The sequence below is a fragment of the Eptatretus burgeri genome, chromosome 3, assembly GCF_056783735.1.
Source record: "Eptatretus burgeri isolate ZD-2024b chromosome 3, Ebu_testis_v1, whole genome shotgun sequence".
Taxonomy (NCBI): domain Eukaryota; kingdom Metazoa; phylum Chordata; class Myxini; order Myxiniformes; family Myxinidae; genus Eptatretus; species Eptatretus burgeri.
Window position 1 is genome coordinate 100,072,144 of NC_140963.1, and position 21,102 is coordinate 100,093,245.

The 21,102-nt window shown below is 41.6% G+C and overlaps 1 protein-coding gene across 10 annotated transcripts in view; it reads right to left on the minus strand.

Annotated features, from left to right (window-relative positions):
* LOC147030532 (inactive dipeptidyl peptidase 10-like) overlaps window positions 1-21,102 on the minus strand; it is a 780,352-nt gene that overhangs the window by 334,179 nt on the left and 425,071 nt on the right. For all 10 annotated transcript variants that reach the window (XR_015056434.1, XR_015056435.1, XM_085874668.1 and 7 more), the window contains one exon: window positions 9,039-9,113. Coding sequence is in view for 8 of the 10 variants with exons in the window: in XM_085874668.1 (XP_085730794.1) it covers window positions 9,039-9,113 (75 nt within the window). In the remaining 2 variants the exon portion in view is untranslated. The remainder of the gene's footprint in view (window positions 1-9,038; window positions 9,114-21,102) is intronic.

Genomic DNA, 21,102 nt, shown 5'->3' on the forward strand with positions numbered 1-21,102 from the left:
AGAGCAAGACTGCATTACTTTAAAAAAAATCAGAAACTCAGACTCAAGTGAGATTTTAAACGATTTGTGAATTGACAAGACTCAAGAGGCTGAAGTCATAAAAGAACTTTTAGATTAGTCTTTAAACCTGCAGCTAATATAATGTAGTAGATAGAAGAAAAATCATGCAAATGATACAAGCAGCAAATTTGGCATTTCTGTTCTGAAGGGCTTTCTGATCAAATCTGTCCGATTGGCCATTTGAAAATCCAAATTTTGAAAAAAAAAAAAAAAAAAAAAAATTTGAAGTCACAGCTGGCTGAAATTCTTGAAGCGTAAGTGAACATCCCAGACAGAGAACCAAGGGGAGATTCAGTCATCATTGATGGCTCAGCACTTATCAATGCCCTACCTCCACACACTTCAAAGGCATTTGATGATTATGCTAAAGAAGACATCATCCCAAAGGTGGAATCCTATGGTGCCAGGTACGAGAGGGTGCATGTAGTGTTTGATGTGTACAAGAAGTCAAGTCTGAAGTCCGAGGCAAGGTTGAAAAGGGGGAAAAGAATCATAAGAAGAGTGACAGGAACCAGTAAGACCCCAAGTAACTGGAGAAGCTTTCTTCGAGATGACAACAACAAGAATGAGCTGTTTCACTTCATTGCGGAAAAGATGTGTGAAGCACAGATGACAAGCACAGTCATTGTCACAAAAGGAGAAGATGCCATTAGCAACACAGGGAAGTCACTGGATGCTGTGTCTCCATGTTGACATGATGAAGCTGACACTCGAATATTTGTACATGCCAGGGATGCAACGACAGATGGTAGCAAGTCCATTATCATTAAGGCTAATGATATGGACGTACTAGTCATAGCAATATCTGTACAGCCAACCTTACAGGAACTAGGTCTTGAGAACATGTGGATTGCCTTTGGCCAAGGAGCCAAGGCACGATGGATTCCAGTCCATGAGGTAGTTTCTGCAATAGGGCCTGAGAAAGCTAGAGGGATCCCACACTTCCATGCATTCACCGGATGTGACGTCGAGTCTGCCTTCCGCGGTAAAGGGAAGAAAACTGCATGGCAGACTTGGAACGTCTTTGATGATGTTTCTAAAAACATTCACCAATCTCAGTCAGCATCCAACATTGATCCGTGATCTTGACTTTTCTGAATTTTTAATTTTTTTTCAAATTTTTCAAAATTTGGATTTTCAAATGGCCAATCGGACAGATTTGATTAGAATCCCCTGGAGAACAAATGTGCCAAATTTGATGCTTGTATCATCATTTGCACGATTCGTCTCAAAAATTGCTGTTATCTGCCCCACTAATAACTATTATTTTGAGTTACCGTATTTACCTGGTGTATAAACTGCACTTTTTATTGGCAAAAAAGGTAAAAGTTTGGGGTGTGGTTAGTCCATGGGAATAGAAAAAAATTAAATAAATAAATAAATAAATAAATAAATAAATAAATAAACAAACAAATAAATAAATAAATAAAAATCGGTCAACCGATCAATGCTGAATTTCAATTATATTCCAAATGAACACTTTTTTTTAGCAGTCAGAACTGCGGTTAAGCTCAATTCCACTATTTAAATTTTGAAAATCGGTTCAGTTTAAGAGTTTGTACAGCATTATATTAACCGTGTGCGGAAATTAAATCAATAAATAAACGGAGACGCCCGGAATTTAGGTGCATGGCGGATATAGAGCCTTGCGGCTCTGAAAACACCATTAAAAACAAAAGAAGTAGAAGAACACCTGGTCTCACATTAAAAGAAGAATTATTCACAAAAGCTAAAGTCCAATAATGGAGCACCCACCTCAAATAAGCTTGCGTGGCAAGCTTCCCTCGTGTGCTGTGTTCAAGAGGAAGACACTGCCCAAAGACAAGTTTCCAGCTGACGTCATTGTTCGCAAGCAGCAGAAGGGGTGGATAGATGAGGGACTTGTCGTGGCGACTATCTTTTTACATGCATCATTTTCTACATGAATATCCAATGCATGAAGAATTAATCCACCAAGCTTGTTCCTGACATGCTGAAGCTATGCGAGCAAATTCTGGATAGCGGGGTTTAAAACGAGGAACAACCAGTCAACCCTGAGTACGTATTTAGATCTCGATCAGAAAATAAAATGATCAATATATTAATTTATTTTGAGGGTGAAAAACAGGGGTGCAGTTAATACATGGCCCTGGTTTATACACCGGAAAATATGGTAATTTTAAATGCATCATTGTATGCATTAAATAACATCTTCCCAGAAAAAGAGAATTAAGTATACGAGGAAAACAAAAACTAACAACATAAAGGAAAACTTGTGTGATGTTAGGTTGGTGTGGTGGAATGAAAAAATGAGATTTGAGACTTGATGCGAGTCTCAGTCCATGAGACTCAATTTTAAGTTTGAAAATTGCCACGCATGTCTTTCGCAGTTCGATATAAAGGGTATGTCTCGTTAAATGTTTTAAAATACTTGTTTGTAGTAACATGATGATTTAAATGTACTTGTTTTGATATGTATTTAAATGCAGTCTTTACCAGTTGTTTTGTTTACATATATAAGCAATAATTTGTCCCTTAAGGCTTATTAGAGAAGGAAAGTTCTGTGGGTGTTACTCATGAATGTCCAGTGTGACGGACTGTCCATTGTGTTGAGTGATTCAATATTGTGACACTATGGATGTGCATTATGCTAGAGGATATTGTGCAGAAACTATACCGATGGCAATGGATGAAATCAACAGAACATTGATTGGGGTATGCTAACTACTGTGGGGGAAAAAAGGAAAAGCTGATGTTTTGGGCATTAACCATACATTGCAGTAAAAGAGAGAGAGATGGGATCGGTGTGAGAGTTGATAGGGTGGCAGGTAGTCAGAGATCTGTGTGTCAAAGCAGGGTAAGGGTCAAAAAATACGATGGGAGTGAGAATGATTGATTTTGACAGGGAGGGTCAGGGTTCAGGGGTTAACAGTCAATGGGACTGGGACTGGGAGAAAAGAGGAACACAAATAAGCAGCAAAAGGAAATTAGATAAATGAAAGAAACATTAACACATGTTATAAATAAAATAAAAAAGTAGTAAAAAATGTGTATGCATTAAAATGAAAAAGAACGATAAAAAAGGGAAGGAAAGGAGAAAAAGTGGAGAGAAAGAAAACAAAAAGGAGGAGAGGTAAGATGAATAAAATGAAATAAAGTGAAATAAAAGGGGAAAGAGAGAGGAAGTGAAAATATTTGAAAAGTTTTAAGAAATGGGAGGTGTAAGTGAATAAAGAGTGCTCTCTGATCCTGTTCTGGGCCAACATGCTGGTTCCATAAGTCTTTGCTCTTTGCACTTGTGACTGTCTAGGGTGCTGAAACAAAAGAATGTACAAAAGACTGCAATGTGGCTGAATGAATGTCTGGCAAGATGGTGGTTATCAAGCAACCAGCTCAGGGAGGTATGTGATGTGAGTCTGTCTCTCAAACAAGTCTTCATGGAAGCGATTGGCCAGTCTTTGCCAAGTTTCACCAATGCAGGTCTTCTTGCATAGAGTGCAAATGATTCCATAATTCATATTTGCAGAGATGCATTGGAAATGATCCGTGACTTTAATACTGCTTCTGGATCCTGAGAAATAAGTGGTTCTATTGATTAAATTGAAGGTGTTATAGGGACTCCATGAACACATAAATGCTGTTTGTGAGAGATCAGAAGGAAATGGTCCTTTCTGAGCCATTATATCCATCATTTAATGCAAATCAAGACACAGAAACCAAACGAGCACATTGGTCCTCGTGTCACTGACATACCATGCTGTATACAAGAACCTCACAATGTAGTTGTAATTATTCTCGATAACTTACCCATCACTGAGCCAGAAAAAAAAATCAGTCTTCAGCAAAGGTATAAACTTTGTTCCCTTGTCAAAAAGAACATACAAATTTACTGTGAAGTGAGACAGAAAAGGAACTCTGCTATGTTGAACTCAAGTCTCTTCCCCCCACAACAAAGTAGGAATATCTTGACCATTTCATCAATGATGAATTTGAATTGCTCAACATTCGGAAATCCCATGAAACCCCCACCGATATCCCTCCCTCCTCTCTTCTGGTTTGACAGTGTACATCGCTCACAATTTTGTCAAGAAATGTTGCCTCGACATTTAAACCACAGTATTAACTGCTCAAACCTTACCAACCAAGTATGGAATGCATTCAAATTCCTCCAGAAGCTGACAAAGATAGTGCAACAGAAGTTTATCACACTGACTTTTACAAACATGGTAACTTTCTGACACTGGTTTTTATTCTAAGGTCAACAGAACTGACCGTACTCCAGTGAACCAAAGGACAAAAGTCTGTGAAGGAGACCATCAAAGATTTTCATTTCCAAACAGGAACCCCCTATAGACTGTCATCCAACCTCATAATCACCACTTCAAAAATGTCACACATATACTTTTTAACCAAAGATCCACAAGACCAATAACTCAGGTCACCCTATCATCTCCACCTCCCAGATAGCACACTGACGTTGGGCCTTCCGTCACACCAACGTTAACATAACTTCGGATGGATTTTTCACCACATTGCCAACACTGGACAAACATTGGCAAATCTACGTCACCTTTATACCATATTGCCAATGTTCAATCAACACTTGAAATCCGCTTACGACTGTTCCAACCTTTGACGATCTATTGCCATCATCAGCCCAAAGTTCATGTGCTCGCTGTAGCTGCCCCAATGAAATGACCTCTATTTATCTTGATAAGTATATGGCTCCCCTCAACCAATCTCAACCCCCTTCATCAAGTACACCAATCACACACACAATCTTTGAATAGTTCAGGTTTTCCTCTGGTAAATTTTTTAAAATTCACAATGAACATCAAACGCTTGTATCCCATCATCCCTAAAGATGAGCATCTCCGGGTGCCTAAACACTTTTTCAATTGCTGGACCATAAAGAAACCAAGCACAAAAACTGTTCTCCACCTCGTATAAACTGGTTACTTCCACCACCAAAGGTGGATGGAGGTTATGTTTTCACCTGTCTGTTTGTCTGTCCATCTGTGAGCAGGATATCTCAAAAAGTTATGGATGGATTTGGATGAAATTAGGTGTACAGTTTGGGTGTGTGACAAGACCAAATTGATTCAATTTTGGTGAAGATTCGGATACAGATCCATATATGAGAGTTTTTTAAAAATTTATTTTCAGTGATTCTTCACCATTTAGAGATGGGGCCAAGAATGATATACAGCATGAAATTTCAAAAAGTTGGGGACGGATGACAAAACTTCGTGTATGGGGTGGGTTGGTGACAAGAACAAGCTGATTATATTTTGGTGAAGGTCTGGATGCAGATCCGGCCTATCAGTGGAATACAAAATGTAAACTGTTCAGCCTGGTGGAGGTACGTGCTCTACCGAGTGCTGTTCTAGTTCTAACTGCACTACTTATTGTTTGCCAACAAATTCTACAAGTAGACAAATGGTCCTGCCATAGTCACCACATCAGGTCTTAGCTATGAAATATTGTTGTCGGGTTCATTGAGAAACAAATTTTCAACCCCAGAATTATTTGGATGCGACATAGATAACTGGATTTGGTGCCACATCCTGCAGCGGAGAGGATCTTAAAGGGTTTATGGACTTTCTCAATTCCTTCCACCCTGTCCTCAAATGATCATGGGATAATTGAGGTAGCTGTCACCTTTCTCAACATTAACGTTTCAGTAAAAGATAATGGACTTGCCACCACTGTCAATTACAAACCAAAAGATTCACACAGGTATTTCTCTTGTCACCTCCTACCCCTCCCATATCAAAAGTTCAATGCCATATTCCCAATTCATCAGGTTCAACTGTCTGAGCAACAACAATTCTGACTTCAAATCAAAATCAAATGACATGGGAAAGTTCTTTATTGAGCATGGCTTTCCTACTTCCATTGTAGCTGGTGTGCTGCAGCACATCCACAGCACCGACAGAAAAAAAAAAAAACATAAGAAAAAGAAAATGAAGAAAGGATCCTGTTCACAATGACCCAACATCTCAACAACATTCAACTCAAGAATATTAATGTTGTGGAACTTCAAGCTTTCACAAAATGATCCTGAAATCTTGCTGCTTTTCACATAACCATGTCTCATCCCTTTCAAGTGGGATAGAAATTTGTGGAATTCAATGGTTAAAGGACCATAGACATACTTCAACTTGAGGTCACTCAAGGAAGTTATTGAAGGAGAGGAGCAGACTAGACATCAGGAAGTGCTATTATAGTAGTCAAGTGGTAGATGGCTGGAACAGTCTACCACAGGAAGTAGTTGAAGCCAAGATGCAAAATTAATTTAAGTCTCCGTTTGACAAGCACTGGTGCTTTCACCATCCATAAGTCTGCTCTTTTCAAGCATGTGAACACACTAAAGTTCAGTATTCCAAAGAACTATAGACTGGGGTATTACAGAATCGCCTTCTTCCCCAAATATGATGATGACGACGACGACGACGACGACGACGACGACCATTACCCTCTGATCTCCCACAAGGAATGTTTAAGTGTTCACAGTGTCCCTGTAACACCTGCCCTTTCATCAAGACAACCACTTGAGTCTCAGGAAGCAAAATCAGTATTTATGTCATAGACCACTTTGACTGCATAAATGTGAATGCTATCTGTGGAATCACATGCACTCTGTGCAATAAAATCCACAATGGTTAAACCAGGGGAAGACTAAGCGATTGCTTCCATGAACATTTGCTCGACCCATGAACAAACAGCACAGACCTCTCAAAGCCAGTTTCTCAACACTTCAGTCTTCCTGGACATTTGTTCAGCAACATGGCAGTCTCCGGTATCTTTATGAATTTCCACACCATGGACAGTCGTCAGCACAAAGAGCAAAGCATTATCTACAGGATTGGCACGTTGGCCCCCAACGGGATCAACAAGCGCTTTTCATTCACTGAGACCTCCCGTCTCTTACAACTTTTCAATCCTTTCCGTCTGTTTTTTTTTTCTCTTTTATTGACTTTATTTGATTTCAACTTCTCATTCTCCTTCAATTTTCCTCTCCTCTATTTTTAATTGTAATAATATTGTAATATTAATTCAGTATTTTAAAAAGCATCTCTCCTGCCCTATTTTCCTCTTTCATTTCCTCCCCCTTTTTTCTCTCATTTTTATCTATACATTTAATTTTGTTATTTATTATTTGTTTTTGTGATTTTTATTTCATTCCTATCCCATCTAAGGTGGCTTTAGTTTATTTATCTAATGTTCTTTTTTCACTTTTGTTTGTTTCCCTATTATTTTCACTGTTCTACCAGTCCCAGTCCCTTTGACTTTTAACCCATGAACCATGACCCACTCAGTCAAATCCAATCATTCTCACCCCATCGTGCTCTCTGACCCCTAATCCTGCTCTGAAGCACACAACTCTGATTTACTCCACCCTGCATCAACCTTTGTCCCTACCACATCTTTCTCTTTTGTTCTAACAAAAAGTTATGCTCATCAGCTTCTGCTTCCAACGGCAGTTAGCATACTTCAATAAACGTTCTGCTGATCTCAGCAATTTTTCTACCTGTCTGTCAATGCAGATCTCCACTAGCCTTCAATTGCAAAACTAGTGTTTCATTCTATGTCAAGAGTCCATTGCCTTTTATTGTTACTGTAAGTCATATAAAAGGATATCGTCTCTCCTCATCTTTATCCTTCATTCCCATGCATCGCAAAACTCCATCACAAGCCTTATATTATAGTATATTCAAAAAAAATAAGTATACTGATGTCTACTAATGCCTTTGTCCTGCATATGATTCCTGTACATGCTTCTTTGAGAGAAGAAGCATGTGCAGAAAATAAATGAACATTATTTACTTGGATCACAGTAAAATCAAACAACAAAAATTCATATAGCACAGTCATGTACTAATGTGCATATACATTGGTGATATATACTCTTGACATACACACATTTGAGTCCATACTTTGACAGACGCTGGGACACAAGACAAGTCTGGAGCGTTTCCTTGATTCGAATTAACCTCGGGCAGGTTGCTCCTTTGTGGCAAGATGCAGAACTTCCCTCTGAGTAGCCATGCAAAATTAAATGCACAATATTGAGGATGATGACACAAGGAATTACTGTGTCAAACTCCAAAACACTCGAGTGTGCATTGGTCATGGGAATTTTAAAACCTTACATCAACAGCCACTCATCTCGAGAAGCTTTTCTTTGCTGGGAAGCATAAATACAAAAATATGAATAAAAATCATCAGTTTTTCTTTATAAAATGGGGGATGAGGAATTAAAATTGAAGATAATAAATGTAAAGACATGACCACGATTCAGATGTTATTGTTACTAGTGATGAGACAAGACCAGCTGCTATGCGAACTCATCAATATACTTTCATGACTGTAACCTTTAAGCCAGTTATCAGGCATCGGCAGGCAAGGAAATATTGCCCCAATCAATTCACGTATTGCATGATCACATTTAGCAAAAAAATGGCCCAAAAAAAAAAATACATCACGAACACGAAAACAAAACAAAAAGCACAACCTTAACTATTTTGTAAAGGAAGGATAAAAAAAAACAAATACCTTGAAAGCAAGAGGAAAAAGCACAGCCTAATGATTTGTTATTTTGTTTTCCAAAATAAATATTAAAAAAAAAACATTGTCAGGATGGAACTGTTGAAACCTACAAGCTACAACAATGCATGGAGGATCTTTTGTTACCAATTGGTGGGACTCATTTGCATGTGCCTTCGTTACCAAGTAAAGTAAAGTAAAGGTGGGAGTAAAGCATGCATCTCTGTTGCAGTAAGTAGTCAGTGAAATGTAAAATATTTTAAAGTGAAGCAACACCAACAAGAAGCCTTTGTGAGTCTGCCTAATTTCTGGCTTTGGACGAAATAAAAATTCAAACCAAAAAATGATGATAATTATTCAAATAAAGAAAATAAACTTTGTTTCCATTCAAAAATAATTAATTCCTTTAAGTTATATAACAATTTAAAAAGTATTATTCCTCATCTCACCGGTGTCTTATTACAGGCCAGCATCAAGTATTGGCGGTCAGGAGAGAGCTGGAACCGATGAGCCCCTAATAGTGCCTGCAAGGCAGAGAAAGCATCAATGAGATTAGTGAAGGATCTTCATTCATTACCTCAATTCTGTAGGTTTTCAAATTACATTGCAGTACTAGAAATCCTTCAGCAGTTCAATATCACGAAAAGGACTTCTGTCTTCCATCCATCCATCCATCCATCCATTGGGGCCAAACTCTGTGCAGAGTGTTGGTGCTGCCTAAGCAGTCTACTTGGCTATTGGACACAATCCTGGGTGGGTCACCACTCCAATACAGTATACCAGCAAGCTGGCACTCATTTTGCCGACCTCGGAAGGATGACAGGCAGAGTCAAACCCATCCATCTGGGACCATACTCTGTGCAGTGTTGGTGCTGCCTCAGCAGTCTCCTTGGCTATTGGGTAGAATCCTGGACGGGTCGCCACTCCGACACAGGATACCAGCAAGCTGGTACTCATTTTGCCGACCTCGGAAGGATGACAGGCTGAGTCTACCCCACCTGGTATTAATTCAACAGCCGAGTGGGATTTGAACTCTGGATCCTAGGATCCCAAGCCCACCACCTTAACCATTAAGCCAACACCAGGCATATACAATATCCTTGGCTTATAAATTTCCGTTTTTCTTTCCTCTGCTTAAAATGAAAATTAACGTACCTTCATTGGGTGATGTATAATTAGACCGATGCTGTGATAATTAGAAACAAAACATGCATTGCCTCTGAGCTGTAATTAAATTGTGCATTTCTTTCCTCAAAACGGTAGCTTTATTTTATAATTGAAGACGGGTTGTTGAGTCTTTCAATGTATGGCACATGGGGTCTGTATAAACATATTGAGCGATGTGAAGCAAAAAATATGGCCGCAATTTCTGAGCGGCTGGAGGGAAAGGTGTGAATTAGCTAAAAGGTGGTGCTTGTAACATTTGCTGAGAAGAGGGAAGGCATGGCCTGCAGAATGGGTGGTACTTATGACCAACCCACACAGACACAAACAGCACGAGGCAGTATGTACTGTATATAAGATATGATTTCTTGGGTATGATAAAATAATTATTTCTCTGAAACTGAATAACCAATTAATACTGGACTTTGCAGGTATGATCCATGACCCTTGCTGCATACCTGTATATTTTATTTAACAATGACGTCTCAGTCACGTGGTTTGGCAGCCACATTGATTTCACGGAAATTAAATAAAAATATATATATATTTCAGAAACTACTGTAGCGATTGATTTGAATCTTCGCATGAATGATCCATTTCCATTGCTTCCTGTTATGCGATGTGACTCATTATTGATTTGTTAATCTGTTGTGGAGAAAACAGGTTTGAAAGTGTCTGTTTTCAAACGAACATGGCTGCCAAACCACGTGACCTATGGCATTGAAAATTTGCACTCTACCCCTAATTGGGGAGGCAATCATGTGTGTGAAGTTTCGTTTTGATTGGATAAGATTCGTTTTTCTATCCAATATGGCTGCGACCACCCCCCTTTTCCATCCATCCATTGGAGACCACACACTGTGCAGAGTGTTGGTGCTGCATAAGCAGTCTCCTTGGTTATTAGGCAGAATCCTGGAGGAGTCGGCACTCCGACACAGCATACCAGCATGCTGGCACTAATTTTGCCAACCTCGGAAGCATAACAGGCTGCGTCTACCCCACCTGGTATTAATTCAACAGCCAAGTGGGATTTGAACTCTGGATCCTAGGATCCCAAGCCCACCACCCTAACCATTAAGCCAACACCCACCCCCAAATACGTCTCTCTACTCTATGGGATTGATGAGTTATGGACCCGGTAACATGCTGCATTCATTCTATTTATTATGTCAGCAGTTATCCCTTTTTCCTGAAGACATAGTCAGTATCAATTGCATGGTTATTTCAATAACCTGAACACAAAGTAATATATGTGGACACCATTGGTGCAAAACGTAAAGCGGGATTCCCCTGAGTCTAACGAGGCCTGACACGTTTCTCTACGACGCAGGATTCACAAGTTATGGACCGAGGAACAGACCACGTTCCATCCATTTATGTACACAGGTCAGGTCAGGTATGGGAGCATGTGCCAGAACAGCGCATCGCTGCGTCCACTTTCCGCTGGTACTCCAGGGGCCTCCGTCTGGCCTTCCCCCAGGCAGATGCCAGGCCCATCCCCATCTCCTTGAGATGCTGGTCAACCTGCTGCAACCATGAGGCACGTGGTCGGCCCACTGGCTTCCTCCACTCACGAGACTCCCTCACTGAAAGAATCTGGTGAGCAGGATCAGCGTCAGGAAAACGAGCCACATGTCCATACAGCCGCAACTGACGCTCACGGACTATGCAGGTAACAAATCTCATCCGAGTCTCTCTCAGCAACCGCTCGTTAGACACAAAATCTGACCAGCGATAACCAAGGATTCTCCGAAGAGACCTGGTACCAAAGGAATTAAGTCTCCGTCTCAGATCCTTGGTCAGAGTCCAAGTCTCGCATCCATAGAGCAAGACTGGAAGCACCAAGGACCTGAAGACTCGGACTTTCGTCCTCCCGCACAGGTACCGGCAGCACCACACCCCATGATCCAGTGAATGCATGACTCCCCAGGCCCGACCCAGACGTCTATTGACCTCTGACTCACAGCCAGCAGAGACATGAATATCACTGCCAAGGAAAGTGAATCTCTCCACGACCTCAACATCCTCACCACAAACAGAAACAGACAGGACAGCAGCATCCAAGATGTCATTGAAAGCCTGGATCGTAGTTTTGACCAAAGAAACCCGTAATCCCAGCGGCTCCGACTCCTCATTCAGAACCTCGAGGGCCCCCAAAAGGATATCTAAAGTCTCCGCAAAGATCACTGCATCATCTGCGAAATCAAGGTCCGAGATCTTGACATTCCCAAACGATGCATCGCAGCTTGATCTTTCCGACATCCTCCCTAGAATCCAGTCCATACAAGCGCTGAAAAGTGTGGGGGCAAGTACACACCCCTGACGAACTCCAGTAACAACTGGAAATAAGTCAGAGATGGTACCACCACACTTCACAGCACTCTCAGTACCAGAGTAGAGTTCAGACATCAGATCGATCAGTTTTGGTGGCACCCCACGAAGACCAAGAATCCTCCAGAGGGCATCCCGATTCACTGAATCGAACGCTTTACAGAGATCAATATAGGCTGCAAGCAGCCCCTGCCGAAACTCTCGTCTGCGTTCGGTGAGGACCCGAAGAACAAGGATATGGTCAATCGTTGACCTCTTTGGTGTAAAGCCTGACTGCTCTGGACGCTGGTGCTCAAGCAGATGGTGGCGAACCCTATAAAGAATTATCCGAGCAAAGACCTTGCCCGGCACTGAGAGCAGCATCACCCCTCGGTAGTTGTTGCAGTCTTGGTGATCACCCTTCCCTTTCCAGAGAGGAACAACAAGGCCCCTCTTCCAATCAGTTGGGATGATGCCTGTGTTCCAGGCAGAGCACAAAACTGCATGCAATGACACGTGTGCAGCATTTCCACCAGCCTTGAGAAGTTCAGCATGGATACCACAGATCCCTGGAGCTTTACACTGTTTCAACTGGTTCACCGCAGCCAGTGTTTCCACAAGCGAAGGTGGACCAAAATTGATTGGAGGGTCAGCAACAGGGATTGTAACACCCTTGACGTCCAACTCGACAACTGGTGAATCAGCCTGGTACAACCACTCAAAGTAATCGGCCCAGCGGGCCTTCACTTCAGACTCCTCTGTTCAGAGCCTACCACTCTCTGCTCTCACTGTAGTGCTCCGAGGGATGGGCATGGATGAATGCATGGCGCGAATTCCCCTGTATAGTCAGGGATCCAAACTCAGAAAGGCCGCTATTTTAGGAGTTACCGAATACCGCTTCCTATACTTTGCAGGCCTCATTTTTCTTTAGTTTAGTGTCTTAGGATTAATAATCAAGAGGCCTGCTCGGTCATCTCGATTGCGAACATCTCACAAATTGTATTTGAACATACGTACCCACCAAAAAATGGGTGCGATTTTGGGTATCACTAATTTTTCAAAAAACGTTTCATAAGTTCTTCAAATATCAAGTTAGTTGATTTCAACCCCTAGTAAGGACGTTGGTGTGGTCTTTCAGATGCTGAGGTCACATGTGTCAAATTTCGCCAATTGGAGGTTGGAAAAATTAAGTTTCAGTGCAAATTGACCCCCAAATATAGCTGAATCAGCAGTAAATATGTTTTCATTCATCTTAAACTTGATTTTGTGCTCTCAAAATAACTTCTAGTAGATACAGTAGGGTCAATTAATATTCATTTTATATATATATATATATATATATATATATATATATATATATATATGTATTTGTTAGCCAATTACCTACCATAAAATAGTGAATGCAATTAAATTTAATATAATAAAGATTTTTGAAAAAATAAATTGACCAGGCAAAACCAAGTAAGGTAGCATATTTTCGACCTCAGTGAGATGGTCCTCCCAGCACCCTTTTCGTTCTGCTGCTATATACCATTTGAGGAGGAGTACCATGTTGATGTACATAATCCAAAGCTTGGCTGTAGGCAAGTTGCACAGTGTATTTTCAAAATCCGACAACAACTTTTGAACATCATCTGCAACTGCGATCAACTCGGCTTGTGCCTGCAATGCGGCTGTGGTGCCTTCATGGGCTACTGCTTCTGCTAGCTTACGAATAGCTGCGTTGAGTGAGGCCATCACATCAAGATAAACACCAGGTTCGTCCAGAGTCCATGATTCAAAAGCTTCCCAGTACAGCTCCAGCATAGTAGACATCACCAAAGTATGACATCGTACCATCTTGTAGTAGTCCTTGCCAGCCATGAGCTTGTTCATGGTTCCACTGAGAAACACCTTGGCTTCCACAATGAGAGTTTCAATACCAGAGGACTTAAAGAGTTTTCCAAGAGCTCCGAGGAAGTTGCTAGCTATATGGAAGCCCCCCCCATACGTAATATCAGATGTTTATATTTATCTGGCTTCTTCTTTTGAAGTCCAAGGTTTATTTCGTATATGGCTTGGTCGCACGTCAGTACACAATGGTGTTGGCCTAGTGCTTGTGTGACTGCGATACAGTATTCAACTGAAGCTTCAACGACATCAGGTTTTGTTGGCGATTCTGGGAGGAATGGCCCATACCCAATTAATGTCTGTGATGTGCTCTCCTCCACCAAAAGACATGAAAGGCATTCCATGAGATGATGCTGTCATGGTCAACAGTTTGAAAACTCGTTTTGTATCAACTGCCAAGAAACTGTGTGGTCTGATAATAAATTAGTTGCATGTTCTTCGTGTATCAGGCTTACACCACTCATAGAACGACTACGCTGTCGATCTTGCAAGGTCAAACCACTGTCTTTGGCATGGAAGGGCTGAATCCCTGTACAAGAAGCTTTTCTGGATTTATCTAATGGTACTGAAGCATAGGTACTTGAGAGATCATCCGTATTTCTTGGATTTTGGTAGATGTTGTGCGTTGTCCCATGCATTGTGCTACCATCTGGACTGTGCTCGTGAAAATCCAAGTTGTCAATGGCGCAATGAGTGAATAGTCCACTTTTTAAATTATATGGGATTAATGGCTTGTCTTGTTCTGGTTCATCAGTGGTGATGTACCTCTGTGCGTTTTGATAGCTAATACTATTTCCAAAATGGTTCATCATTGTTACGATCTATTTACTCCTTGTTTGTTTCAATACATGTAATGCTGATCCAATGTGCTTTGGATTTGGAGTGTTTGCCACAGCTGCACTGGTATCTTGGGCCAAATTGAGGACTTTCTTGCGTTCCTGCTCTTTTAGTTGCACTCTCGTGTTTGGGTCTGTAAGTTCAGGTGTTGCGTCAGTAATCAGCCAGGTCACATGGTTATACAGCGATACAGATAGACGTTCATTCGCAGCGTCAAATGTTATCTGCATAGATGTGTCGGTCTTCTTTTCTGTTTTTCTTTAGCTGCGAAGCTGTCGCCTTGATATCTGTTTGTAAGGACTTGGCAGAAAGGTACAAGGTGATATTCCTTTCATAAATACCATTCGATTCAGTAGAGTCGTCTTCACTCTCATCAGCACTTTCTTCGGGACTTATTTCATCTTTCATACTGGCGACTTTCGCAAGAAGATATCCTATTGACATATCTGATGAACAGATTATAGAGGATTGTCCTCTCTGTGGTACGATCATGATGGGTGAACCATGTTGTCTGTAGTAGTGCTCAATCTTCTTTTTGATAGATGATGATCGAGAAGAGCTCAGGGAGGCCCCACTGTCTGACAACCAAGCCCTGTACTTGTCACGCAGAGAACTTAAGAAGATGATGTTGTTCAGATTATGGGACAATGCGCCGTCTATGTAGGAGGACAATGCGCCGTCTATGTAGGAGGACAATGCGCCGCCGTCGGTTTCTTCACTTGTGTTGGATACATGTGACTTCATTTTCTGTGCGACCGTTTTTTTGTTTGTGTAGGCATTTCGGCACTTGGCATAACACAATGGACCATTAGACAAAAAATCCTCCTCGCCTGCAGTGATTTCATCTTGCAATCTGAGCGCCGTATCATTGAGTCATTGGGTTACTTACTGCATATAAAAATGATTGGAATCCCTTCTCGGTTAGTTTCTGTACTGTCTCAGCCGAGGACTGCTGGCAGATCACACATCGACCAAAGTCATTGGACTGTCGTTTTTTCTTGGGTTCAGGTTCAGCCATTGTTCACACCTGCAAGTATATAATTTAAATGTTCATTCACATGAAGGCATATGCATGTTAAATCAAAAGATGTGTTAGTTCTTAATTATTTTATTCAAAATCTTAACTAACTGTATACTTGTAATCGCGAGTCCCATCTTCCGGATCAATAGGTAGATACACGATGTACTAAGTATGTGTCTGTGGAGTGTAGTACTGCTATGCAACACACAACCTAATATACATCTAATAATGTCTAAACGATCATAATCTGTAATAAATATGTGTCAGAAACCTGTTGCTCATGTTGCGTGTACATCCAAACCACCATTCTAGCAAGAAAAAAGTGTGGTTTACCGTTATCTGCAAAATAATGTTCATTGTATATAACATGTATAATGTATATGTATGTGTATGAACACATGTACATGTATTTATATTCGGTATTATTATTATAATGATGACCAGTGGTCCCTATTGCATCTATGTTCCTTTGACAACATAATAATATTCGTTGTTTTATTGATTTTAAGACAAATTAAAACAATATTTATTGCTGATTTAGCAAATTTTGCAGGCAATTTTGACTGAAAAATCTTTTTTTCAACCTCTAATTGGCAAAACTTGACACATTTGGCCTCAGCATATGAAAGATCATGCCAAAGTCCTTACTCGGGGTTGAAATTAACTGTCGAACTTGACATTTGAGGAAATTATGAATCATTTTCTGAAAAATTAGTGATACCGAAAATCGCAGTCATTTTTGGTGGGTACTATGTTCAAATCCAATTTGTGATGTGTTCGCAATCGAGATGCCCGAGCAGGCCTCTTGATTCTTCATCCTGAGACACCAAACTAAAAAAAAACGAGGCCTGCAAAGTATAGGAAGTGGTGTCCGGTCCATATTAAAATCATGGGTCTGGATCCCTGACTAGTAAGCGGGACGAGAATCACCTGTCCACAGGTGATGCTCTACCCCCTCACAGATTCCTCGCACATAGGCCTCCTTGTCCACCCTTAATGCACGTACATTTTTACGTCTCAGCTCCCTGAACAGCTCAGCTCTGCCATTCAGCCTGGCACTGTGACTCTGGTCAATGGTATCCAGTGTCCCTTGAGAGACAAAATTCTTCTTTGCCCTGCAGTGAGTTCCAAGACATCCACCGGCAACATCAAGGTCGGTGGTCTTGAAGGTAATCCATAACTCTTCAGGACCCCCCAAAGCACCCAGACACCCCAAATGTCCACTCAGCCTGTTCACAAGCTCCTCAGCTACTCTCTCATCCTTGAGCTTGCCAACATCCAGCCTAGGCTGGGATGGTACCATTCTCCAGGATTTAAGGTTCAGCTTTAGAGTTGCTACAACAAGCCGGTGGTCAGTATTGAGGTACTGAGCACTCTGGTTGACCCTGCATTTCTGGATCATCCTCCAGCGACCGTCAACGAGGACATGGTCAATCTCCTTTGCCACACCGCCAGCGTTGGAATACCCAAGTCCAGCGATGAGCTTGTGGGTGCTGAAACCATGAACCGGCCACCCTAAGTCCATGACTTCTTGCAAAGTCAAGGAACTTAGTGCTATTCTGATTCATAGTTCCTGACCCATGGGGACCAACACATGTCTCATAACCATCCCTATCAGTTCCAGTCGATGCATTGAAATACCCCAAGACAAGAAATGTTTCTCGTCTGGGGCACTGATCACCCACAGACTCGAGCGTGGCATAGAATGTGTCCTTCACGGTGAGGTCACTTGCCTCAGTCGGAGCATAGACAGAGACCAGGGAAATGACATCTAAGGAGTGATGAATCCTTAGTCTCATAATACGCTCGTTGACCGGTGTTACCTCAATTATTATTGGGGTCAGCTTTTTGAACACAGCTTCAGCTACATGTACACAGTTGACCATTTTTCCTGGGGCCATCATTAATATCAATTGAATTGCTACTCCTGTACCCTCAAATGCATGTAGGCACAGCCAAGTGAACCTTCTGCAAAAAAAAAATAAAAAAAACTGTCAACGTTCTCAGATTCAAATAATTACATAATTATAACTGCTAGACCTTGTAGCCGATTGGGTTGAAATTTGAAACCTACATTCCTCATGGTTGCGAGATCATAATTAAAGTTTCACATTGAATGGTGCAGCAGTTCCAGAGTAAACTTTATTTAATATATTTCCTTCAATCCAATATGGCTGCCAAGCCATGTTACCAATCAATTATTCATAAATAAACTTATATCTCCATGCCTTGTAGAATATGTGCGTGAAGTTTCCTCTTGATCTGACCAGCCATTCTGGAGGAGATGTTTGAAGGTTTTAGGGTAAATTCAATATGGCCACCAAACCATGTGACCTTTCAATTAGAAATTAACAAACTTGTTCAAGAATGTCTGGGGGAATAAGTGTGTAAAGCTTCACCTCAATCTGCTCAGCCGCTTTGTAGAAGAGGATTTTAAATTGTTTTTTAATTTTCAATCCAATATGGCTGACGAAACACGTGACCTATGCCATCATAAATTTATATCCTACCTCTATTGAGGTTGTGGATCATGATTCTGAAGTTTCGTGTTAATCGGTTGAGGTGCATTTTTCTATCCAAGATGGCCACCAAACCATGTGACGTTTGACACCATAATTTTTACCGTGTATGCAGACGTGGTGATAGATGACAGAATTAAAGTTTCGCTTCGATCGGATAAGTGGTTCCAGAGAAAATATTATTTTATATTTTTCTTAAATCCAATATGGCTGCCAAATCATGTGATCTATCCATTATTTGTTAACAAACATATCCGCTACCCTTCGATCATATGTGTGTGAAGTTTCTCCTTGGTCTGACCAGCTGTTCTGGAGAAGATGTTTGAAGGTATTAGGGTAAATTCACTATGGCCACCAAACCATGTGACCTATCAATTAGAAATTAACAAATAAAACCTATAAAAGGATATCTTGGGGAAAGTGTGCGTGAAGTTTCGCCTCACTCTCTTGGCATTCTGGAGAAGAAGATTTTAAAAAACATTTAATTTTCAATCCAATATGGCTGATGTATCATCTGACCTATGACATCGTAAATTTTAATTCTGCCTCGAGTAAGGTAGGGGATCACACTTGTGAAGTTTCGTGTTAATCAGATGAGGTGCGTTTTTTATCCAAGATGGCCACCAAACCATGTGACTTGTGACGTCATCATTTTACCACACATGCAGCCATGTCGGCAGATGATAGTTGCAATGTTTCACTTCGAGAGGATAAGTGGTTCCAGAAAAAATATTATTTAATATTTTTATTCAATCCAATTCCGTTGCCAAACTATGTGACTTATCAATTATTTATTCATCCACAAACTAATATCCCCTACCCTTCGAAAATATGCGTGCGAATATTCCCCTTGATCTGAGCAGCCGTTCTGGAGAAGGAGATATTTGAAGGTTTTAGGGTAAATTCAATATGGCCACCAAACCAACCTATCAATTAGAAATTAACAAACTTGTAAAAGGATGTCTTGTGGAATGTGCTTGTGAAGTTTTGCCTCAATCTGTCCAGCCATTCTGGAAGAGATTTTTTTTTTATTTCAAATCAATATGGCTGCTGAACCACGTGACCTATGACATCAAAATATTTTTTTTATATGGTGAGTTGTTGCATAGATGACACTCAAGAAATTTCAAATTTTTCTGATGCAGCGTTCTCCCTGTCAAATTTTCACCAGAATACCGCTTCACCGATGATGGCACGAAAAATCTTATGTTTTACATGTCACGATTTCTGACAATGTGCCAAGTTTCAAAATTTTCCATTGCACAGTTTCAGAGATACAGGTCAGGTCAGGTCAGGTTAGGTATGGGATCATGCGCCAGAGCTGCGCGTCGCTGCGTCAACTTTCCGCCAGGACTCCAGGGTCCTCCGTCTGGCAATCCCCCCAGGCAGATAGATGCCTCACCCATCCCCATCTCCTTGAGATGCTGATCAACCTGCTGCAACCACGAGGCACGTGGTTGGCCCGTTGGCCTCCTCCACTCACGAGGCTCCCTCACTGAGAGAAACTGGTGAGCAGGATCAGCGTCAGGAAAACGAGCCACATGTCCATACAGCCGCAACTGACGCTCACGGACCATGCAGGTAACAAAGCTCATCCGAATCTCTCTCAGCAACCGCTCGTTGGACACAAAATCTGACCAGCGATAGCCAAGGATTCTCCGAAGAAACCTGGTACCAAAGGAATTAAGTCGCCATCTCAGATCACTGGTCAAAGTCCAAGTCTCACATCCATAGAGCAAGACTGGAAGCACCAAGGACCTGAAGACTCGGACTTTCGTCCTCCCGCACAGGTATCGGCAGCGCCACACCACATGATCCAGTGAATCCATGACTCCCCAGGCTCCCCAGGTTGACGCCTGGCTCACAGCCATCAGAGACATGAATATCACCGCCAAGGGAAGTGAATCTCTCAGTGACCTCAACATCCTCGCCACAAACAGCTACAGACAGGACAGCAGCATCCAAGATGACAATCAGCACCTCGAGGGCCCCCAAAAAGATATCTTGAGGTTCCGCAAAGATGACTGCATCATCTGCAAAATCAAGGTCAGAGATTGTGACATACCCAAACGATGCACCGCAGCTTGATCTCTCTGACATCCTCCCCATAATCCAGTCCATCTAGGTGCTGAAAAGTGTGACTTATGTGCTGAAAAGTGTGAATGGTGGCGAACCCTATCAATAATTATTCGAGTAAAGACCTTGTCCGGCACTGAGAACAGCGTCACCCCTCGGTAGTTGTTGCAGACTTGGCGATCATCCTTCCCTTCCCAAAGAGGGACAACAAGGGCCTTCTTCCAGTCAGTTGGGATGATGCCTGTGTTCCATGCAGAGCACAGAACTGCATACAACGACACGAGTACAGCATTTCCACCAGCGTTGAGAAGTTCAGTATGGAATACACAGATCCCAGGAGATTCACCCCATTTCAACCAGTTCACTGCAGCCTGTGTATCCACAAATCAAGATGGACCACAGTTGATTGTTGGGTCAGCAATTGGGATAGTAACACCAGTGACATCCAACTCGAAAGCTGGTGGATCAGCATGGTACAGCCACTCAAAGTAACTGGCTCAGCGAGCCTTCACTTCAGACTCCTCTGTCAAGAGCTCACCACCCTCTCCTCGAACTGCAGTCCACCGAAGGACCGAGGGAAGGGCTTGGAGGAACGCAATATGCAAATTCCCTTGTAAGCAGGACAGGAACCACTTGACCACAGGTGATGCTCTACCCCTCACAGATTCCTTGCACTTATGCCTCCTTCTCCACTCT